The sequence below is a fragment of the Rattus norvegicus genome, chromosome 2 (assembly GCF_021556685.1).
Source record: "Rattus norvegicus strain SHRSP/BbbUtx chromosome 2, alternate assembly SHRSP_T2T, whole genome shotgun sequence".
In the NCBI taxonomy this organism is placed as follows: Eukaryota; Metazoa; Chordata; class Mammalia; order Rodentia; family Muridae; genus Rattus; species Rattus norvegicus.
The window spans coordinates 181,342,770-181,367,197 of NC_141535.1; the positions used below are offsets into that span (position 1 = coordinate 181,342,770).

General features: G+C 43.0%; 1 protein-coding gene and 1 pseudogene across 2 annotated transcripts; one reads left to right on the top strand and one right to left on the bottom strand.

The window, feature by feature from the left end:
- Positions 1 to 2,246: 2,246 nt before the first annotated feature.
- On the top strand, positions 2,247 to 7,653 carry S100a11 (S100 calcium binding protein A11). Its single transcript, NM_001004095.2, is given in 3 exon segments — positions 2,247 to 2,303; positions 5,955 to 6,101; positions 7,354 to 7,653. Coding segments are annotated over 2 exon segments (297 nt in total). The 5' UTR covers positions 2,247 to 2,303; positions 5,955 to 5,960; the 3' UTR covers positions 7,510 to 7,653.
- Positions 7,654 to 10,009: 2,356 nt separating this feature from the next.
- LOC148006716 (cyclin-dependent kinases regulatory subunit 1 pseudogene) lies at positions 10,010 to 19,711 on the bottom strand (annotated as a pseudogene). Its single transcript, XR_015672845.1, has 2 exons — positions 19,595 to 19,711; positions 10,010 to 12,094 (listed from the first exon to the last, which is right to left on the bottom strand). The product of XR_015672845.1 is annotated as a cyclin-dependent kinases regulatory subunit 1 pseudogene (transcript).
- Positions 19,712 to 24,428: the final 4,717 nt, after the last annotated feature.

A 24,428-nucleotide genomic window follows, 5' to 3' on the forward strand; every position in this document is an offset into this window, starting at 1 on the left:
GAGGCTGTAAGTGAGGTATTTCCCCTTTAAAGAGATTGTGGTGCGGACATGGCTATGATTAGGGTATAGAGTAACTTATTAGACGGTGGGCTCCTTAATAACTTTTATTATAGATATTTTTGAGAATCTGGTGAAAGCTACAGCCCTTCTTCTAGGAAAAGTAATCTGTTATGCAGAAAACTTCACACAGAACTTTAAGATCTTAAAGAATCTTACCTCTGTCTACAATGCCCCACCCACATCTGTGTGAAGACTATTCATGGGGCTCCTCAAAGGCAAGCTTTATCACACTTGTGTTTGTATTTGCAGATTCCAGAACAGTGCTTGGCACACAGTAGGTTCTCGCAGACACTCAAAGGAATAAGTTGACATTTTAGTTTATTCATTAAGGCTAAATAGGTTATTCGGGGACACAAAGAGGCTAAGAAATTTGGATTTTTAAAAATTATTTATTTTGTTATTAACTATTGGGGGTGGTTTTGCCATGACACACATGTGGAGGTCAAAGGCCAACATATAGAAATTGGTTCTCTTTTTTTACTACTTGAGTTCCAAGGATCAAATTCAGGTTATTGGGCCTGGAGGATGCACCCTTACCTTCTGAGCCATCTCTTTGTCCCAAGCAGTTTGGTTTGGTATAAAAGAATTAGTAAGTCACTTGGCTTCTGTTTTGTGTGATGTCTTGTTCTGAAGTAAGCAGTTAATCAGAATTGCACATCAGGAAAATGTGTTTTTATTGGAGGGCAAGGGTCCAGTTATGAAATCAACAGAAAAAGGGAGTGGAGATGTAAACTAGATCAGTGGGGGTGGGGAAGAAGGATGGATGGGTCTAAGCACAGTAAAACTGAAATTCCAAGGGCCTTGATTTTAAAAAAATCATGTAAGAAAGTATTTTTTTTAAAAAAAGAATGATGCTAATTTTTTCAAATAAGGAAAATGGAGAAATGGTCACATTGTTGGCAGAAATGGAAAGGGGGTGGATCTAATTACTTCTTGGATTATTGTTGGAAACACAAGTGTGTTTTGGTTTAGATTTTAGTTTTCTTATGAGACAAGATCCTACTCTGTAACCTAAGCCACTCTGGAATTCACTATGTAGCCCACAGGCTGGCCTCAAATGTGCAGTAATCTTCCTGCCTCAGCCTTGCACAGGTTGGGATTACAGTCAAGGGACATCATGTCTGACTTCAAGGATTCCTAAGCAAGTGGCAGGAACTGTAAATCTGAAGTAACGATGAAGCTGGAGGTGAGGGTTTGACTTTATGCTCCCAGGAGTCAATAGCAAAAGCTGTGAGCAGATACTAGGAAGCACTCACACAATGCCCTATTCGCATCTACTCTGCAGTTTTTGAGATGCCCTTTAAGGGTATCATTCGATGTGTTAGTCCTAAAAGACATTCTGTGTGCTTTACTGAATAGTAAAGCCAGCATGGCCTGTTTATAGATGAGGAAATAGAAGCTCAGAGGAGCCAGGGGGTCTTGTCAAAAGTACTGCAGTGATGTTATGGACCTAGGATTAGAAGCTGGAAGTGCTTCATGCAATTCCCAACTTTATTGAAACACAGACAGGAAAATGCCTCACTTGCACAGGGTAATGTTTTGCTGCCATTTTAAAACTTGAGGGCAGGGTGAAAATTACCCCTAGGCAATAATCACCAATATTCTGATGGCAATAATCACTGCCCTTACGTAGGCCAGGTGGTACACACCTATAATCCAGCACTTGGGATGCTGGGGTAGGAGGCTAGCCTGTGCTACACAGAGAGTCAAAGTCAGCCTCAGCTACGTGGGAATACTATGTGCCAGAAAAATTTAAAAATCATCACTGTTTATTAAATTTCTTCAGTGTAGCAGAACAGACAGGCCCAGCTCCTAAGGACCTTTTTGCCTCCTTCAGCAAACCCTACCAGCGGTGTGCACCACCACAACCCAACCCGCCCTAAGGACCTTTTGATGAGCATGACCCACACTCTTTTTAAAGGGACCTTTCTGCTTATCTGATCTGAACTGCAAATGGGTCCATGCACAGAAAAGAGCTAGGAGAATGGACCGACTTCCCCCAAAGCCAAAAATCTTTGAGATTCCTAGGAGAGAGGGACAGAGGGACCTGTTGAGTCCCAGGGACTACAACGGTGAGCTTGAGTCTAGAGTTCGACACCGGGACAGGCCGAGGCCTGCAGAGGGGCGGGGCGGGCCGGGGCGCGGCCGGAGTCGGGCTGAGGGGAGGGACCGGGACCCGGGCTGCCACTCCTGTCCCAGCAACCGTCAGCCTCAGTCGCAGCCGGGCCTCGCTCCTCAACTTGGTAAGCATAACTTTTGAACTTCTCAGATTTTCTTTTTCTTTTCAATGAAAACAACAAAGGGCTATGAATGCTCTTGGCTGGGTGTATCATGGACTAATGTGTAGACGTGGCAGAAAATAGTTAGGGAAGACGAAACTGTGGGAGGCAATTAGAGAAGAGTGGAGGGCACGACGAAGCCCTAAAATTACACCCTAATGACACCCTAGCGGGGAAGAACCGGGGATCTTTTGTTCTTCCAGGCAAGATAAGGTCTAGCTAGGGCTGGGTGTGGCTGCCTGACTGGCCGAAGCCCGGGCTGGGTGGGGCTGGAGTACACGGGGCTGTGATCCCCTGAACCCAACCAGCAGCGGGGTACCTCGGCCTCAGCAACTGAGAAGGCCAGGAAACCTGCCAGAGAACTGCAGACTCGGTGGGAATTTGGGGCGCTGTCGCTAGGCGTTTGTAAAGACCAGAAAGGAAGCAGTTCAGAACCTAGCATTCCTGAGTTCTGGGGGGAATCTGCTGCGGGAAACCGTAGGCAAACAGCCAAGACATACAGAGAGACTGAGAAAACGGAGCCTGTTGCAGTCATTGCGACCGCCAACAAGAATGTGGGAGGAGGCCAGTCCCTCCCAGCCACTCCTTTCCTCTCCCCCTTATTCCACATCCTGCCATCTTTTTTAGCCACTCCCTGCATCACCTGCCTGTCTCCTACCTGCAACTTCCGTTCCCTTTGCTTTTTTAAAATGACGTTTCCACTAATTCACCCCTCCGCCCTAGTCTACCCCTTCCTTTGTCTCTTCAGAGAGGATCAGCAAACTTTGGAGACCCAAGTGAGTTTCTGCCCTAGTCCCAAACTAATCATAGATTTTGTTTTTAAACGGTTGGAAGACAGTCAAAAGGAAAATGATCCCTTGTGATACATGAAAATGATATGAAAATCAAATGTATAAAGTATATAGGCACGGCCACACCCTTTTGCTTTACGTATTGTCGCCCTTGCTGCCTGGCTATGGCAAAAGAGTGACAAGACCCTCTGGAGCATAAAGAGCTAAAAATATCCACAGCTGTCCCTTTATTCCAAACCACAGCAACGCAGAGCTTGCAGACCCCCTTGGTGTGTCAGTCTTTCATCACTTCCTACTTCGTCTTTCCTTCTGCTTTTCATCACACAGGGTAACTAGAGCCTAGCAGCCCAGGTTGTGAGGTGGAGGGAGATGTATAAGACCCTGAACCCTTGAGCTTTGGTGCTGGTTGAGAAAGAGGTAATAGTTGGTGTGGTTACCTCTTTTTCACATATTTCTGTCAAGGGGAGGCTTTCCTTGAACGTTGCATTTTACAAAGGACTTCACTGTGTCCTTTCACAGTGATTTTTTTTTTCCCCTTCCTGCCATCATGCAAAAGGGCAGTGGTGTGGGCAGTGCCCTCTCTTTCAGCCACTGAGCCACATGGGCAAAACCTTCCCATTCGAGCACTCTGTCCTAAGGGAAAGAGAAAGGAAGCACCTATAGGTGTGGAAAACAGTCACAAAGCTGGGCTCCTCAACCTGGAACCCCCTACCTAGTCTACTGTGCCCTCCATGCCAACTCTCCTGACAACGTGTGACACACTAATAGTAAGGCAGCAAGGTTTTAGTTCTGACAAGAGGACCATGTTGTACAAACACTTGTTTCTAGGCTGGGGTGTTTTGGGTTCTTTTGTGCATGCTCTGAACTTAGCCATACTTTTCTCTTCTTCAGTAAATGCTCGTTTTCAGGGAGATTAAATCTCCTACATTGCGACTGTTTGGAAAGAATTTATCCCCAGAAGAAGGTTCAGGTACTCTGGACATTCCTAGGTGCAGTGAGCCACGGCAGTGTAACTTTGATAATAAGTTGTCTAAAAATAGGTGTTAGGAAGAGAGACCAGAGGCCGTGGGGCTGCCAGCATTTGTTACCTTTAGCATGTACAGCCTGAAAGCTTCCAACTTTAGTATCCAGAAAGTCTATCTTAGAAGGCAATCACAAACTAAATACTAAGTTCCATTGTTAATATACATGCAAATCATAGTTAACATCAAGCGGGAAAGTTTCTGGGTGTGGTTGGCAGGGTCTAGGAGATCATGGAGTTGCGCTTTTACCCACCAGGGGGAGCACAACAGCTCAATTCTTGGTTCTGGTCTCAGATCTCAACTGGAATGACTCAACTCAGTAGAATTTCCTTTAGGGATTCTGCTGTGAGAAAAGCAGAGTCCGGCACGGAACTTGAATTATGCTCTTCTTGGTATAACCACAGCTTTGTTTTAACTCTGTATTAAGAAATTCCAGCCACCCTTTCTTTGGAAATGAGTGGCACTTGGATGAAACACAGGAAGGCAGAAGTCTGTAGAAGGGAACCCGGTAGCTGAGAGCCCAGGGGTGACAATCCCTGCTAGTTGCTTTCTCATGTCTAAGTTCTGCACAAGTAAATTTATTGGCGTCTAGCTGTCTGCTTTACATACACACACACAGTACATCTATAGTTTCACTAGGTAGCCCAGGTTAATCCAAACGCTTGATCATTCAAAGGTATATGCACTCCCACACCTTGCTGAATATATTTTCAAACATCTAGAATGTCTTCTCTCACTCCCAGTACATGACTACAGATGTGCTGTTCATTTTCTTCAGAGAAATTCATGAGATTACTTTAATGGTGTTTCATCCATCACTGTAGCTTCTCTATGCTCTTGGGGAATGGATCACTGTAATCACCCTCCAAAGTTCAGAATATGTGTGTGTGGATTCCTGTATTCATACACACAGGTTAGTCACCTGTTTTCTCACTGTCTAAGAATTTCAGAACAGTTCTCCCTTGTCTGAGTCACCTAGGGTTTCTAAGCACTCGGAGTTCCGTGTGGAGTACCTTACTGTGTGCACTGGAGCTGTGAAAAAGAAGCTTACCACAGAATGTCACTTTCTATTCGTCCCTCTGGACGCTGATAAATGAACAAGACTTTAAGAAACTGCTTCAACCAAAAATGAGGCGCTGTGATCCTCTGGCACACTCTGTTCTCTAGCCTTCCTAATTATCAAAAAAAAACATTAGAATAAAGAAGGCAAGATTTGAATTATAATTCAAAATAAGAAAAGAATGCAATAGGAGCAAAGAAAAATAAAGGAAAACTAGTATAGGGCGATTAGACCAATGTTTACATTACATGTGAATGGCTCACAACTAAATACTACACGACTAGCAAAAAATTAAATATAAACACACATGTATATTTAAATCAACAAAATTGAATAAAAAGGCATATGCTGTTAACACTCAACCCAAGAAAACTGGGTGAACTATGCTTATTAGGTAAAGTAATTCTCAAAATATTTTTAGCCGGTTGTGGTGGTGCACACCGGTAGGATTTGCTGAAGGAGGCAGAGGCAGAGGCAGGAGGATCACGAGTTCGAGGCCAGCCTGGACTACACATTTTGGGCTGGAGAGATGTCTCAGTGGTTAAGAGCATCCGACTGCTCTTCCAGAGGTTATGAGTTCAATTCCCAGCAACCACATGGTGGCTCACAACCATCTGTAAAGAGATCTGATGCCCTCTTCTGGTGCATCTGAAGACAGCTACAGTGTACTTATATATAATAAATAAATCTTAAAAAAATTTTTTTAACCTGAGCCCTGCATTTTTTTTTTTATTCTTCAAAGGCAAAAATGCCTACAGAGACTGAGAGATGCATCGAGTCCCTGATTGCTGTTTTCCAGAAGTATAGTGGGAAGGATGGAAATAGCTGTCATCTCTCCAAAACTGAGTTCCTTTCCTTCATGAACACGGAGCTGGCCGCCTTCACGAAGGTACCTGTCCCAGCCACCATGCCATGAGTGCTTACTGCACAAAACAGGAGCCTGGCAGAATGGCTTTGCATGAAAGATCCTTACTCCAGGCCAAGGGGTCCATTTCCCTCATCAGCAATGATGGAAGTAAAGTTCTATTTTCTCACTATTAATGCCACCAGTCACATGGTTGTACCAAACATCCTACTCACTTGAAATATGGCTAATGACTTTCCCAATTAATCTGAATGTAAATGCAGGGAGTGGCGCGCGCGCGCGTGTGCGTGTGTGTGTGTGTGTGTGTGTGTGTGTGTGTGTGTGTGTGTGTATTATAGGATATTTGAATCTGTTTCTAGTTAGGGTGTGGCCCCACCCTTAGACACACCTTCATCCCTTAAGAAGAGAGAGGAAAGAAAGGGAAGGTACTTAAGGAAGAGACAGTACACGGGAAGAAAATACAGTACAGGAATACAGGAGAGTTTGTGGAGAGCAGTGCGGTAGACTTGAGAGGGAGAGTAGAGCAGCAGAGAGGGAGAAGGAGGCAGTTTAACTGGGAGAGTCGTGCAGAAATAGGTTGCAAGAGAGAATAAGCTGGACACAGTTAAAGGCAGAACAGGAGAATAAAAAGGAATCAGAAAATTAGAAAAGATTGGTAGAGTCAGTCTTAGGCCAAGCAGAGCAATTCAGAGGCCAAGAGAAAAGTCAGATTGAATCAGTCAGCTGGAAGAGAGCAGACCAGTCAGCTAGAGTTCAGAATGAGCTAGAAAGTCTCAGAGGCTAAAAACATTCTAGGCCTAGGTTAGATAGTACAGAAGCTAGAAGCTTCCAGGATGAGGCCTAAGTTAGCAAGATGAAGCAGTGAGCCTTCAAGATGACAATTACATCAGGCAAATAAAAGTTACTTTTACGTGGTGTGTGTGTGTGTGTGTGTGTGTGTGTGTGTGTGTGTGTGTGTGTGTGTGTGTGACATAGATGGGTGGAGCATGAAGCTCTTAGGCAGGCCCTGTAACTTTCTATCTGAAACCACTCACTTCCTTGTGCTTTACATGTGGGAGTTGCATGCAACACTTTTCCAAAGTTGAATAACCCTTAATGTCACAGAAAGAACAGGACAAGGGGCAGAGGTTTGGGTTTGTGTCCAGGTCTACTGCTGAGGCAGCTCACTATCAGTATCCCCTCTCCTGGACTTCATACCCCACTGAGAATAAAATATGGTGGCATATTCAGAAGCACCAAAGAAAATGAAATATAAAGATGTTACTGTTTTTTGCAGAACCAGAAGGACCCCGGTGTCCTCGACCGCATGATGAAGAAGCTGGACCTCAACAGTGATGGGCAGCTAGATTTCCAAGAGTTTCTCAACCTTATTGGCGGCTTAGCTATAGCATGCCATGAGTCCTTCCTCCAGACTTCCCAGAAGCGTATCTAACCCTCTCCATTCCCTTCCAGCCACCAAGTCATCGCCTCCTCCACTCCTTCCCCCATCCACACCTGCACTGAGCCCACCACACCTACCACACATGCAGCCCACGCCTGACAGGGAAAATAAAACAATGTCATTTTTTTAAATGTACACCGAGAGTGAGTAGATTTGTGTAAGGGAGTGCGACAAGGAAGCTGGTAGCAGAAACTGCCTAGTAAACAGGAAAGATGCCTCTTGGGTGTGCACGAAATCATGACCGATGGATGAGGAGCCAGAGTCAGCTCAGATTTCTCAGGTTGCTGCTCAGAGAGCAGTGGATGTCACAATTGGCTGACTAAACATCTGTATCATAGGCCTGACTGAGGATACAGTCAGAAAGCCAAGGACCTTCTCCCCAGTGAGGACCTATGTCCCAGGAAAGAAGGAAGGTCAGCTATCACTGTGACTGGTCAGTGTGCTGCTCATGTGTGAAAGACAAAGGAGCAAGCATTTCAGGGATGAACAGGACAGTTCAGGAGAGAGAGCTGGGAAGGGGAAGGGACAGAATAGGGCAAGAGATGCCAGTGTTTCATGTATGCTATGGACTTCCTCACCTGTGACTGGCTTTAGCAGATAGGAAGTCTTCAGTTCCATAACAAGGCAGTATAGAGAAGGCCTTGATGGTGGGGAGCCAGGAGATAACACACTAGAGAAAACGAGGAGAGGGTAACAGGTTGTAGCAGAACAGTGTCCTTCCCGAGAACTTAAGCAAAAAGCGGACCAGATTATTTGTGGGGTTGTTTAGGCCAGGAAAGGTCCAAAATGTTAGCTTCAGGCTAACAAGTACCATGTTTTTTAGGTATAAGTATGACTTCCTCTGAAGGACCTCCTTAATTGCCTAGCAGCAAATAAATAGGGGAGAAGTCTGCAACCTGTAAAGGTCTCCATATCCCTTTTGCGGGTCTACCCCATCTTTTAAATAGCAGTAACAACAAAAATCTAAACTACCCCAGTGAAGAGATGGAAAAGCACCAAGCATATTAAGGTAATGCTGGTCTGTTGGCTATTCTACAAGAGATCAGTGGCTCCCTTTAAGACATCAGGATTCAAAGAAGCTAAATGGGACATCTTTACTTGCCCAGTGACATCAAGTTCTGCTAAGAAGTAAGACCAATTGGTATCGGCCTGTTTGAAGATTCCAACAACCAACCCCCCCTGTTATGGAGTGCCTGCTACCTGCAAAGAGTGGTGGAGAGACGCCAGGAGGAGGGGTTGTTTTCATAAGTTCAGGGATATACCATTGGAAGGTTAGTGCCAGTGACCACTTACGTCTCCTGACCTCCTAGACCTCCTTCACATAAAACAATATGAGGAGCCTCTGTTTTATGTATTCACAAATTAAGCAAATACTTGAACAGTAGGGCCTTTTTCATAGTACCTAACATGTATAGGGAGTATTTTTCTGGGGAGGGGGTTCTTAACACCTCCCTTTGCTTTCAAATAAGGGGGTTTCTACATCCACTTAGTGCATATAGCTTCTGAATAAAAGACACAGAGACCTGGTATTTTTATTAACAAGCTGCTGGCACTCTATGCTGGGCAGGTTCTGAGCTGTTCTAATCCTCTAAGGCTATTATATCCAGATCAATGCCCCATTACTGCCATCTCAGTCTTACCTTGGCTCCCTCATGGCTGCTTGTTAAAATAATGTTTAAATCCATTTTCCTTTTCCAGTCCTGCCGATGACTCTGGGACTAATTATTTATTATTAAATGCCTTAGCCATAAGCTTTGGCTCATTTCCTGGCTAGCTCATAACTTACTTAACCCATTTAAACTATTCTATGTCTACCACTTGGTTAGTTACCTTTCCTTGATCCCAGCCTGCTTCTTTCTTTGTGTCTTTGCAGCATCTCCCCAAATTCATCTACCTGCTAGTTTACATCTGTCTCCCATCTTTTCTCTTATGTCTCCTTTTATTCTCTCACCATTTCCCAGAATCCTTTGTGTTCCTGCCAGTGTCCCACCTATTTCCTGCCTCAGCTCATTGGCTTTCAGCTTTTTTATTGGCATCCTTATAAGAGATTCTTTCATCGCAACCTTATGGTGAATCCTCCTGGTGTCTCTACATGTGTGGTCTCTCCACACCTTCTCTTTGTGCCCCTCTCTCTCTCTACCTGTGAACCCTCTCACTGGGATCCGATATCCTGCCTCTACTGCCCTCTCCTGTCAACTGTAGGCTTATCAGCTCTTTATTAACCAACCAGAGATGGTAGAAAACGGTTTTTACATAACATTGAGACCTGAGATACTTGAACATCATCCATTTAGTAACCAGATGCCTGGGTACAAAAATCAACATCCGAGTATATCATAAACAAAACCAACCCCCAACACACATAGAGTAGTGAAAAAGGCAGAGAAGATTCTTGCTCTGAAGAACCTTGCACTCTCAGGTTCATCATGTCCCAGGTTGAACTTACTGTCTTATGCACCTTCAGCTCATCCTGTCCACTGGCCTCTTCAGGCAATGACACATAGCCCCACCAAAGAACATCAAAATCCACTCTAATCTCTTTTTTTTTCATGCCTTACTTCTCCATAAGATCCCCAAACCCATTTGGTTCTCCCATACCTCTCCACCTGGCCCCTGACGCAGACCACCACCTCTTGTCTGACATGACAGTAGGGACCAACAGGTCCCTACACTACCTTTGCTTTTCCTGCAGCATTTGATCAGGGTCTTGGGCAGCTGAAGGTCTTAGGACGCCCCCCAGCGCTTTGGGCATGTAGTGCTGTGTACTGTCCAGTCCTCTTGGTTCACCACGTCCTCTTGCCTTTCTTGCCTCCTGTTTCCTGCTCCTAGCCCACTAAGTTTCAACACATTGAACTTGTATAGTTCTCTCCAATTGCTGGCTTTTCTTTCCCATGCCTGACCTGTTATCCTAACAATGTTACTAAACCTAATCTCCGAGCCTAAGTGGTCATTTCTTCACACATGCAAGCTTATTTCTTCTTTAGACCTTCATTACTTTATTGGTGACTCTTCTCTGATATATGTAACCATCTCTCTGCTCACTCTGTCTAAAAATGTGTATATGTCAAGCTCGGTCATTTGAATCCAATTCCCAAGACTCACATAGTAGAAGGAGAGCACTGATTCCTGCAAGCTGCTCTCTAACCTCGACACCATCTCAGTTTAAATGGGTACACATACACACAATTAAAAATTTCTTAAAAGTGTATTTGTTATTGATCCCAATCTTTTAAAATCCTTTGTACTTGCTCTTGTTACATGCAATTTAATTCAATATTCCTGATCCATAAAAAAACATTTTCTAGGGGGTTAGAGAGATGGGTCAGTGGTTAAGAGTAGGTATGCTGAGAAGACCTGAGTTTGATTCCCAGTACCCACATGGTGTCTTACAACTGCATATAAGTACAACTCCAGGGAGGTGCCACTCTTGTGGACTCCATGGACACCTACATTCAAAACACACTGGAGTACAATAAATATAAAAAAATTGTTTTTGGTTTTGTTTGTTTTTTTGTGTACACCAGGCTGACCTTTAATTTTTGGTCCTCCTGCCTCTCTGCCATGACTTTTTTCTTTCTTTCTTCCTTTCTTTCTTTCTTTCTTTTTTTTTTTTTTTTTTTTTTTGGTTCTTTTTTTCGGAGCTGGGGACCGAACCCAGGGCCTTGCGCTTCCTAGGCAAGCGCTCTACCACTGAGCTAAATCCCCAACCCCTACTTTCTTTCTTTCTTTCTTTCTTTCTTTCTTTCTTTCTTCCTTCCTTCCTTTCTTCCTTCCTTCCTTTCTTTCTTTCTTTCCTTCTTTCTTTCTTCCTTTCTCTCTCTCTTTCGTTCTTTCTTATTTTTTTAAAATTTATTTTAGATTATAAAAACTTCCTTTAATCAAGGCTTATAACATGGAAGAGATTTATCAGATAAAATGGAAAGTTTCTAATACATTGAAACATAAATCCATAAGTCATCATAAACAATACCCAATAGTAAAAACCACAACAGCAAATTCACACCATCCCTGTAACAGCCATGATCTGATTTCACATGCTTCTGACAGATGGCAAAATGGCCTGCTGGATACCTAGTTCACTGGGGCTTTGAGGTTACACTCATCTGACAGGGCTGTGGCATTGGTGGCTCAACTCCAGAAGCAAAGCAGGTACCAGCACATTCAAACAGTGTCTCCCTTACATATCAAAGTGAGAAGTAAGAAAGCAACACGGTCACGCTATCAGAAAGATGGTGGGGAGTAAGGACAGCGGTATAAAGCTCGAGGCTGAAAGGTGGCTCACTGGCTTTGTTTCTTTGGTTTCTTGGGTGGAGGCTGCTGGAGCAGTAAGATGTGAGGTTCTGGTTCATGGATCATATAATGAACCCATCCCTGACTCTGTGGATCACCAAGATTTCTCCATTAATTTTCAGGTTAAAGGAGTTTTAGGGCTTGGCTATGTCCTTGAGCAACGTGACATGCCAGTACAAACTCCTCACTGTATTTGTCTGAATAGTTTATTTGTTTGTGCAGCATGACTGCTCTGCCTGAAGGTGCACAGCTGGCCTCCAGACATCTCCCAGCAGGATGCCCTTTGCTGCTTTTATTAAAGCCAGAACGAATTCTGTTCAAAGACCTGATGACACAGATCCAATGAAGATTCTTGTGGTTGATGAAGGCATAGTTGAAAGAACTGGAGAAAATAGACCATGAAAGTGGAACTGGGCACGGTGGCACACAGCTTTCTTCACAGCTTTTAGGAGACAGAGGCAGAACTCTGTGAGTTCAAGGCCATCCTAGTCTACCTAGCAAATTCCAGGGCAGTCAGGGCTATATATGGAACAACCCTATTAAAACACAAAACAAAACAAAAAGCCTGAAAAAAAAATCATTCACTTAGGTTGTTTCGCAAATAAAGAGGAAAAAGAGTGCTAAGTACATATTGTTTGTGTGTTTACAAATAAATAAAGGAATGTACTGAAAATCATTATAAGTGTGACATGTCAGAAAGCTAATACAGCAAATACTAGTAAATGTACAAGCTTTTAAGGTATTAGCTCTCTGAACCCCTTTGACCTCTGACTCTCTGTCACACTTGACTGAAGGGGACATTTAAAGGCAAACTATGGATGACAACTCCATTGTTGACCAGGACTTGGTTCCTCTTAGAATGAAGAATGACGTCTTTCCTGTTTGGAACACTCTAAAGCTTTTGACATCTACTTCTGCCCACGTCTCCAGCCCCACTTTCTGCTTTCATCAGGGCAGCTTCATCTTGTTATTAATATTGATCCTTTTATGTTGTCCATAACCCTTCCCACAGCCCAAGTGATTTGTAAAGCACAGGTTTATTTGGACTCACAGTTCTAGTCCAAGACCTTGGCAGCCACATACAATAATGGTTTTCTTTCTAGCAGATTCCTGAGGTATTGCATGCCACCCCATATCGAGAGACAGAGTATGCACACAAGGATGTTCACTCATGCATCAATGTACATGAATGTGTATATGTGTGAGCACACGCGTTCATGCTGGTTTTGTGTGTCAGCTTAACACAGGCTGGATTAATTAGGGAGGGATGAGCCTCAGTGAAAGAATGCCTCCATGAGACCCAGCTGTAAGGCATTTTCTCAACTAGTGATCCAGGTGGGAGGACCCAGCCCCTTGTGGATGGTGCCATGCCTAGACTGGTAGTCCTTGGTTCTATAAGTAAGCAGGCTGAGCAAGCCATGATGAACAAGTCAGTAAGCAGCATCCCTCCATGGCCTCTGCTTCAGCTTCTGCCTTCAGGTTTCATCTCTGCTTGAGTTCCTATCCTGACTTCCTTCAGTGATGGATCATGACCTAGAAGTGTAAGCCAAATAAATTATTTCCTCCCGAACTTGCTTTTTGGTCATGTTGTTTCAGTGTAACAATAGAAACCCTAACTAGAATACCCCTTGTGATGGTTTAAATGGGAATGATTTTTATAAATCTATGTATTTAGACACTTCATCCCCAATTCATGGCGCTGTATAGGGAGGTTGTGGAACTTTTGGGATGAGGAATTTTGCTGAGGAAAGTTTATCATCAGGGGCCGGCTTGGAGAGTTTATTAAGTCACTTTAGTTTCACTTTGATCTCTCCACTGTGCTGATACAGTGAGATCACAGAGCTTTTTGCTTCAGCTGCCTACTGGCATGCTATCTCCACCATTCTGACGCTCTGGAACTGTAAGCCAACATGAAACATTTTTTTTAATCTTTATTAACTTGAGTATTTCTTATTTACATTTCGATTGTTATTGCCCTTCCCGGTTTCCAGGCCAACATCCCGCAACCCCTCTCCCTCCCCTTCTATATGGGCTTCCCCTCCCCATCCTCCCCCCATTACCAACCTCCCCCCAGCAATCATGTTCACCGGAGGTTCAGACTTGGCAGGACCAAGGGCTTCCCCTTCCACTGGTGATCTTACTAGGCTATTCATTGCTACCTATGAGGTTGGAGCCCAGGGTCAGTCCATGTATAGTCTTTGGTTAGTGGCTTAGTTTCTGGACACTCTGGTTGGTTGGATTGTTCATATGGGGTCTCAAGCCCCTTCAAGTCCTTCTAGTCCTTTCTCTGATTCCTTCAATGGGAGTCTCGTTCTCAGTTCAGTGGTTTGCTGCTGGCATTCGCCTATGTATTTGCTGTATTCTGGTTGTGTCTCTCAGGAGAGATCTACATCTGGTTCCTGTCGGCCTGCACTTCTTTGCTTCATCCATCTTGTCTAATTGGGTGGCTGTATATGTATGGGCCACATGTGGGCCAGGCTCTGAATGGGTGTTCCTTCTGCCTCTGTTCTAAACTTTGCCTCTCTATTCCCTGCCAAGGGTATTCTTGTTCCCCTTTTAAAGAAGGAGTGAAGCATTCGCATTTTGGTCATTTTTCTTGAGTTTCATGTGTTCTGTGCATCTAGGGTAATTCAAGCATTTGGGCTAATAGCCACTTATCAATAAGTTCATACCATGTGTGTTTTTCTGTGATTGGGTTACCTCACTCAGGATGATATTTTCCAGTTCCATCCATTTGCCTATGAATTTCATAAAGTCATTGTTTTTGTTAGCTGAGTAATATTCCATTGTGTAAGATGTACCACATTTTCTGTATCCATTCCTCTGTTGAAGGGCATCTGGTTTCTTTCCAGCTTCTGGCTATTATAAATAAGGCTGCTATGAACATAGTGGAGCATGTGTCTTTGTTGTATGTTAGAGCATCTTTTGGGTATATGCCCAAGAGAGGTATAGCTGGGTCCTCAGGTAGTTCAATCTCCAATTTTCTGAGGAACCTCGAGACTGATTTCCAGAATGGTTGTACCAGTCTGCAATCCCACCAACAATGGAGGAGTGTTCCTCTTTCCCCACATCCTCGCCAGCATCTGCTGTCACCTGAGTTTTTGATCTTAGCCATTCTCATTGGTCTGAAGTGAAATCTGAGGGTTGTTTTGGTTTGCATTTCCCTTATGACTAAGGATGTTGAACATTTCTTTGGGTGCTTTTTGGTCATTCCATATTCCTCAGCTGAAAATATTTTGTTTAGCTCTGTACCCCATTTTTAATAGGGTGATTTGGCTCTCAGGAGTCTAACTTCTTGAGTTCTTTGTATATTTTGGATATTAGCCCTCTATCAGATGTCGTATTGGTAAAGATCTTTTCCCAATCTGTTGGTTGCTGTTTTGTCCTAATGACAGTGTCCTTTGCTTTACAAAAGCTTTGCAGTTTTATGAGTTCCCATTTGTCGATTGTTGATCTTAGAGCATGAGCCATTGGCGTTTTGTTCAGGAAATTTTCCCCAGTGCCCATGTGTTCAAGACTCTTCCCCCACATTTAAACTTTTAAAATGCATGATTTGCAATTATTTCCCCCTATTTTATGAGGTTGCCTTTCACTCCAGTTTCTCCTCCTCTTCTTCCTCCTCCTCTTCCTTCTCTTCTCTTTTGGCCACAGGATATGTTTTACTATGTTCACAATGAAATTTAAGGCTCAAGTCCATTGGAGATGACAGGGTAGGAATTCTCTAGTCTACAATTTTAGGATATTTCATTCCACTTTCCTCGCCCAGTGGTTGGCAGGGTCTTCTTCTGTACCTCTTTTCTCTTCAACTTGACTTAATTAAAACTGACAGTTTTCCCCATGCTTGTCTGCAATTTTATTAAAAGGCTCTGTGGAGTCCTGCTCTGCACCTAGGCTCCTAGTACTCTACTCTTACCACAGCACGAGAATTTTGTTGCTGTTGTTTTTGTTGTTTTGATATATTGTAGATTACGTTGGGCTTGAATTTGTGGTCCATCTCCCTCATTCTCCCTAGTGCTAGGATGAGAAGTTTACCACCATGCCTAGCCAAATAGGGTTCTTTGATGCACAAAAGTGTTTACTATTGAAGGAGTCTAATATAATTAATATTTTTATTTTATGCTTTTGATGTCATCACATCCAAGAAACCATCACACCAAGTTCAAGCAAAGATATATATAGTCATGGTTAAGATGCAGACAGTGATGGTGGGACTTCTCTCTAGAATGAAGTTGAGAAGAAGAATGCCCCATTATGTTAGGAAGGTACATGAAGGAGAAAAGGCAGCAGTTGTGCACAGCAGTGAACTCTATAAACTTCAACACCACCTTGTCAACCTGCCAAGTAGGATACCCTCGCCAGAACAAGAGAGACCAATCTGAAAGGCCTTAGCATCTGTATGATCAAAAACTCAAATAAGTAGAGCAACAAAACCCCCAAATGTATAGAATATAAAAACATGAACATATGAAGAAAAAAGAACGAAATAAAGATACTATAAATTAAATCATTAGGCAAATAGATAAAGGCTCTTGAACTGAGTGTTTCACCACCAGTTCATGACCTAGCCCCAGTGATAAGGAAAAGACTTTTACTTCACCACTGAGCTCAGGAAGACCAGAGTGACTTATTGTACCTGCCCACCTCACAAAGACCTTATTGAACTGTCTAGTAACTTGGGGAGAGAGATAATGGTAGGAACACATCTGAGAAGTAACTATGGTAATGCATACTTTGATTCTGACCCTTCTTAATGTTATAAGCCTCTCCCTATAACCATGAAGGGCATTCCTAGATGGCCAGTCAAGGAGGAATGTTGGGAGGGAGAGGCAAGTCTGCACTAGCTGGGAACAGCTATCTGAATGACCTCAGTGTCCTGGGAACAGGACAGCGGGGGTGGGGGGTGGGGGGAGGGGGGAAGAAACCTGTGCCTCCTCCTCAGCTGGGAATGAAACCAAAGATGAGCAATGTCTCTGTTCCAGAGTCACTGCCTGCTGTAGCGTCAGCGCTGTTATGACACATCACCTAGAAGTCACCATGCTTTCTTTGTAGGAATGCAGAAAAACAAACAGAAAGGAATGTTGCAAGTTCACGAACAGATTAATGCTCAGCTGAGGAAGAGTCCCAGTGTGAACTGTGGGAGTCTGTAAGGTGGTCAGTGCTCGCTCCCCCCTCACTCCTTCTCATTAACATGCTGCCGTTGCAGGATATTTGATCACACTGTGAAACCCGAGATTGTGTTATTTACTGGGAAAAAATGTTATTAGTTGTGCTGTGGCTTAACCTTAGCACACACCTCTAATCTAAGAGGTTTCTGCTTGAATATTGTAAACAGGATTAAATAAAGTCAATCATAGGTCAAGAGGCAGAGCAAGCAACCAGCTGAAAGGATGTGAATGTAGAATTATTAAGAAAAAAAAAAACATAGAGAGTAAATGGACAAGTTCTGAGTCCCCTCTTCCTTCCTTAACTGGAGAACAGACATAAAATAGACACAATTTAATTACAAGTTTTTATTTATGTTTAATTTTTATTATTTTAAATTTTATGTATAGTGGTATTTTCCTTGCATGTATGTCTGCACATTATATGAATGTATGCCTGTGCATTATGTGCATGCCTAGCTGCACATTATATGCATATATGTCTGCACATTATGTTCATGTAGCTAGCACCTACACATACTAGAAGAGGGTATCCAATCCCCTAGAACTGGCGTTACAGATGGTTGTGAATCATCCTATGAGGGCTCTGGGAATCAAATCCAGTCCTCAGGAAGAGCGCATCTCCTCAGTCCCCTGACTGGTTGTTTTTAAATCTCCTGTTCCCTTTATTTTAATCTTAAAGATTTCTACAAAATATAAAAGTGTAATATGGTTCACAGACTCTGTTGTGTGTTTCCTGTTGATATTAATGGTGATAATGGTCATAGCTAATAACTTACTGATCATACATAGTACCTTTGAGGAATTTTCTATACGTTTTCCGTTACTCTTCTTAAAAATCCTAAAAACTCTACCACTAATATCTACTTATAAATAGGGAAACAGAGGCACCAGAATTAGGACTTTCCCGAAGTTTCACAGCAAAATAAGATACCAATGTGGTCAAGTTCATCTGATTCAGGTTAACCTGACTTTAACCAATAATCTCTTCTTCCTTTTTCTCTGCTCTCTGCAATCCCACATTTTCTACTGTGTTACCTTGTTTTTGTCCTTTAAGAGCCCTTTTTCTAACCCATCAGACAGCGATGCCTCTGCCATAAATTCTCTCAGTGTGACAGTTTGTGGAACACATCAGAGCTCACTGACATGCTGTTTTGGTCCTTTCAGAACTCTTGAGTCTAGATGAAGCCTGAGATACTGCATTTCTGTCAACTGTGAGGCAGTTGTAAATGCTATGCTGTCTATCTATGAACCCCATTTGGAGAAGCCAGGATCTAATGTTAATCCTCAGAGTCACTGGAGAAAAACCAAGCCTACCATTTTGGGCCAAATTCAAAGTAAGCTATATTAAATATTGACCAAGAGATAGACTTTGGTCAGAACTGTTCCCAGGAATTTCCAGGCTCAAAATGGTCCTGAGCTATGTGTTACAGGGTATGTAAGGACAAACCTATAGGCCATCTTACTTTCCCATGAGGCTTTGTTATTTTCGAAGAACTACAAGTTCCAGCATTCCAGGAAGTTACCTAATTCTTGGGCAGGTAGAGCTTACGAGTTATTTTTGGGCATTACACTAGTGGATACTTGCATATACTTTTACCAAGTGTATTTTTAAAAATACAGGTAATAATTATCTCTGAAGACCCCTCTTTTTCTCTTGAAGTTTCTGTGCCTTACAATTTTTCCTTAATAAACGTTTTTCTTTCTCTCAATCTCTTGCTGTCTCTGTCTTTCTTTCCTCTGTCTCTGTCCTCTCTCTCTCTCTCTCTTTCTCTCTCTCTCTCTCTCTCTCTCTCTCTCTCTCTCTCTCTCTCTCTCTCTCTCTCTCTCTCTCTCTGTGTGTGTGTGTGTGTGTGTTGGAGGGCCATGCCATACATGCACATGTGAAGGCCCGAGTTCAGTGTTGGGCCTCTTCCTTTATTGTTCACTTTACTTTTGAGGCTGAAACTGGGGCTCTCTGATTGGATAGGCCAGCAAGCCACTAGCTGCCAGAATCCTGTCTCTACCTCCAGGTGTTGTATTGCAGATCAGGCTACCAGGCCCAGCATTTTAGATGGGTACTGAGGATCCAGGCACAGCAAGCACTTTAATCACTGGGCCATCTTCCGAACCCTTCCTTATTTTTACAGTCAAACTTTCAATGTCTGTGCTGCCTCCCCACTCAGCATCTGAAAATTACTGTGGTACAGCCCTTAATGGTTTCTGTGTCATGATCTCCAAACACTTAGTACATAATCACTGAATCTATTATATGAGTTACTTTTCTTGTTGCTGTGACAAAATACAAGGTAAAAGTAACTCAATGGAGGAAGGCTTTGTTTTGGCTCCAAGTTTAAGGCTACCATCCTCTGTAGTGAGGTAAGTATAGTGGTAGAAGCACAAGGCAGTAGGTCATAAAGTGTTCATAGTTAGCCTAGGGAATGGTGCCACCCACAGTCAGTGTAAGCCTTTCCACCCTGATTAACTAAATCTAGGAACACCCTCATACAGTGCCCAGAGTTTTGTTTCCTAGGTGATTCTACATCCTATGCAGTCGACAATCAAGATTAACAATCATACCTCCTAACTACCTGCTTCTCCCTCCCATCTTTGTCTCCCCATCATTCTTACTGCCTAACTCTTACACATCTTTCAGTCTCGAGGAAGCCTCTTATAATTCCTGGAAATTCCTCACCACTACACTCAGGTTTGTACTCCAGCAGAAACCACAGTCCCTTGGCCACATGTTTCACCTTAAACATCTTGGTTTTGTTGTTGTTGTTCCTATGTTTGTTTTTTAGTCTGTCTTCCCTCCTACATTGACTTCTGCAAGAGAAACTTTGTATCTTTATTTTGTATCCATGTGTTTCTATTGCTCTAGGCATATAGCTGGCTCTCAGCCTGTGAATACATGTACCTCCCAAACTTGAGGTCCTCAGATTTCTCAGTGTACACAGGACAATTGGTTCCAAGACCCCTAGTGCAAAATCCAAGAATGTTCAAAATGGTATAGTACAGTATTTGCATGTCACCTATGCATGTCCCTTTATAGTTTTTAGGTTGGCTCTAAATTACTCAAAATATATACAATATAAAGGTTATGGAAACAACAGTTTCACTGTGTTATTTAAAGACTAGCAACCTATACATGTTCAACCCTGATTTAAGTTTTTAAATTTTTCTTGTATATTTCCCATCTGTAGTTAGCTGAATCTGCACCTGCAAAAACTCATGGATTCAGAGGGTCAACTTTATTATTGTTAGCTTACAAGCAATTCTACTAGGTTCCTCCCAGGATTTATGTCATTATCTGCCTCATTGCCTGCCATCACAGCCAGGAGTGCCAGATGTGGGCTGCAAATAAAAGGACTGCCCAGGACTCACACTTTCTCTCTATTTCTCTGTCTCTCTGTCTCTCTCTCTCCTCCCCATTTTCGTCCTCCTCTGTGTACCCCCTCCTCTTCTTTGCCCTCATGGCTCTGTCCCCATCTGTCTGCCTGTCTACATGTCCACTCATCTTCCTTTACCCCTTGCCTAGGTCCTCACTCCTCCCCCTTCTTCTCTCTGCCCTCATGGTTCACTCATCTGCCTCTACCCTTTCCCAGGTCCTCACCCCTTTCTCTTCCCTCAGTATGCTCCCATTATACCAGATCTGTTCTATGGCATAATTTTTCAGGGACATACCTTCCCATGGACCCACAAGGTACCTCCTTGCCAGATTATATTTCATAACAGTTATCCCTACTTTGAAGATTAAAAAAAAGGAAGTTAGGTGAGTTTTCTAAGTTATAAAGCTTTAATTCCCTAAACTCAAATGCCAAAGTTTTAATTTTTTATTTTGCCATAGGTGCTCCACTGAGTACTAGTAAGAATAAAATAATTTGTTGTGTGTTAGGTCAAGGTGATGGACAGATGTTTCACAATGAGAAGCCATTTTTTCCTATCTCAGGCTAGTATAGCCACTGCTGCCTTTAGGAGCTGAGGAAGCCAAGAAGTCCGAACAACTTTTAAAATTTGCCCAGCATTAGCTTATTTACTTCCTAGAATATAGCATATATTGTTAAGGAGAGAAAGGGAAGTGAGGAAAGAGGGAGAGGGGTGGAGGGAAGGAGAGAGGGAGGGAGACGGACAGCACTCAGACTGAGACAGGATACAGTCTACAGGGAAGAATCCATAATTCAGTCTTGCTCTCCTCAGATGTAACCATTGAACAGTGAGCCAAGACATCACTGTAGTCCCTGAATTTCCACTTTCCACCAGTCACCAAGGGATCTTCCAGCATTGAGGGAATGAAGTTGTGCACAGGTGAGGACAAGGGTCAGGAACCAAAGAACCTAGGGAACTCTTTGGTACTTCAAAGGAACATAAATGCCTTCTGGCCAGCATCCTATCTACTCCTATATCAGTCCTTACTTGGTGTGTCATCCTTGGGCTCCACTCACCTCCTTTCTTTAGTGCAAGGAATGCATCACCTTGTCTGTGCATTCCCTTGAGCTCTTAGCTTAGTATCTGTACTCAACTCTCAGCCATGTCAATAGATATATGGCTGAACCCGTCATCCTGCCCAATCCCAAGCCAGGAAACGTGTGCCAGAAGCTAGACTTTCCATGGGAAGTGGTTCTATATGAAGTGACACCACTCTGATTGGATTTAAGGCTCACTCCATAAGATGGAACCTGTGCCTGATACTGCTAAAGTGGTCAAGAACCTAAAATTGGACAAGCCATGGGTCTAGACCGGTGGTTCTCAACCTTTGGAATGAAGCAACCCTTTATTACAGTTCCTCATGGTGTGGTGACCCACAATCATAAAATTACTTTGTAACTGTAATTTTGCTCCTGTTATGGATCACAATTCAATATCTGATATGCAAGGTATCTGATATGTGACCCCTAAAGGGGACAGGTTGAGAAGCACTGGTCTCGAGGAAAACTAAATACTATTGTCCTACTAAAAGAACATGGCAGTAAGATGGCTCCTAACAGTATTCTGTTATCCTCATAGATCAGTGCCCCCCTCAGCATCATCAGAGAAGCTTCTTCCTGCAGCAGATGGGAACAAACACAGTCCCAAAAAGGCAATGTGCAGAGACTGAGACACTTTGGAGCACTTAGTCCTGAATGAAATGTCTTCATCAAACCCCTCTCCTCAGGGCTCAGCAAGTTATACAGAGTAGGAGGAAAGACTGCAAGAGCTAGAGGGGATGACTTCAGGGAAGCAGTCCTCTCTGCACAATAGAGTTGATTACATATGAACTCACAGAGAACTGTGGCTGCATGCCCAGGGCCTGTACAGGTTCAAGCAGGAGTCCCTGCACTGAGAGGGAAGAAATAAACCAGGAAGCTATTTATAAATGATACCACATGCAAAGAAAAAATTAGTTTCCTACAATGGAGTCTCACTGGGTATACTAACCAAGTAGTATACCCAGGGTAGGCCCTATGCCCAGGAGTAACTGGCCAGCACAAAACAAACTGTATAGATAGTTTTGTAGGCATATTGTCTCATACTACTTTGTTTGGGCTTTTTTTTCCTGTCCTATAGGTCTTTTGCAATATATTTGGTTCAAATTTTTGTGGTTTGCTTGGTGCATTTTGGGTTTGTTTTGGGGGGCTTTTGGTATTTGTGCTTGTTTTCTAGGAGAGTGCATGGAATTGGGTAAGAAGGTAGCAGGATCTGGGAGGTGTTGGGGTGTGAGGAGTGTGGTCAGGATATATTGTATGAAAAAAGTCCTTAATATAAGAACAAATTGAGTTCAGTGTGTTATTTTTTCTCCATCTTTTTAAATTGGGTATTTCTTATTTACATTTCAATTTTTATTACCTTTCCCAGTTTCTAGGCCAATATCCCCCAACCCCTCTCCCTCCCCTTCTCTATGGTTATTCCCCTCCCCATCCTCCCCCCATTACCACCCTCCCCCCAACAATCATGTTCACTGGGGGTTCAGTCTTGGCAGGACCAAGGGCTTCCCCTTCCACTGGTGCTCTTACTAGGCTATTCATTGCTACCTATGAGGTCAGAGTCCAGGGTCAGTCCATGTATAGTCTTTAGGTAGTGGCTTAGTCCCTGGAAGCTCTAGTTGCTTGGCATTGTTGTTCATATGGGGTCTCGAGCCCCTTCAAGCTTTTCCAGTCCTTTCTCTGATTCCTTCAACGGAGGTCCTATTCTCAGTTCAGTGGTTTGCTGCTGGCATTCACCTATGTATTTGCTGTATTCTGGCTGTGTCTCTCAGGAGACATCTACATCCGGTTCCTGTCGGCCTGCACTTCTTTGCTTCATCCATCTTGTCTAATTGGGTGGCTGTATATGTATGAGCCACATGTGGGGCAGGCTCTGAATGGGTGTTCCTTCAGCCTCTGTTCTAAACTTTGCCTCCCTATTCCCTGCCAAGGGTATTCTTGTTCTCCTTTTAAAGAAGGAGTGAAGCATTCGCATTTCAGTGTGTTATTTTTTAAAGAAAAAATTTTAAAAAGAGGACATGAATGAGAGGGTTTAGGGATGGATCTGGGAGAAGTTAGAGAGAAGACAGGGAGTGTTATGATCAAGTTACACTGTATGCATGTATAAAATTCTCAAATGTATTAAAAAATAAAGACATATAAAATACATCAGAATTTTACTATAATTACAACACTAATCAACCTAAAATGATTTTTCTTATGCTGGGATTGAATCCAGGGTCTTAAGCGTGTTAAGAATGAATTCTACTGCTGAACCATTCCTTAAAATACCTGTTGAGATAACTTTGTAAAAAAAAATTCCATTATGAACTATAAAAATCATTCAGTATGGGGGTGGGTTAAAAAATCATTCAGTGTCTCAAACAAACAAACAAAACCAAAAACCCCAAACAAAACGAAATAAAACCTAAAATGGTTTGTGAACTTTTAGCAGAAGAGACAGAATTACTCCTTGGTTCTTGTATAATGTGACCAAGACACCCCTGAGCAGTTCCCCCACTGACTACCAACCACTCCAGTCTTCAGTAGCTAGGTTCTTAATCGTCAGAGAATCTATGCTCAAAAGAGTGAGAATGAATTTACTCATCAATAAAACTGGTTGAATTCTTTGGCAAAACAGAGTTTTGACATATCTGAAACCAAATAACAGTTCAATCTATGTTCACCTTTTTTAAAAGGCACCTGGAGAATACTCCATTCTTTTCCCCCACTACTCTGAGAAAATTTTATGTAGCACAAGGCAGGGTACATACCTATGTCGGTATCAGTCTGTGTTCAGCCAAGTAGGCCATTTTACCAGCTCTTTATTGGGTCTTCGGAATACAAACACTTCTCTGTTTGAGCCACTCAAAGATTACTCAAACTCCACTGAAGAGCTATTCACTCCGTGGCCACCAGAGGGTCCCACAGCATTAACTAGAAGGCAAGGGCATATTCTTTCCCAATATCCCAAGAGCCTATGATCTTCCCACAAAACCCAGTTTCCAGTTAAAAGAAGGAACTGGAAACTCAGCCCTGA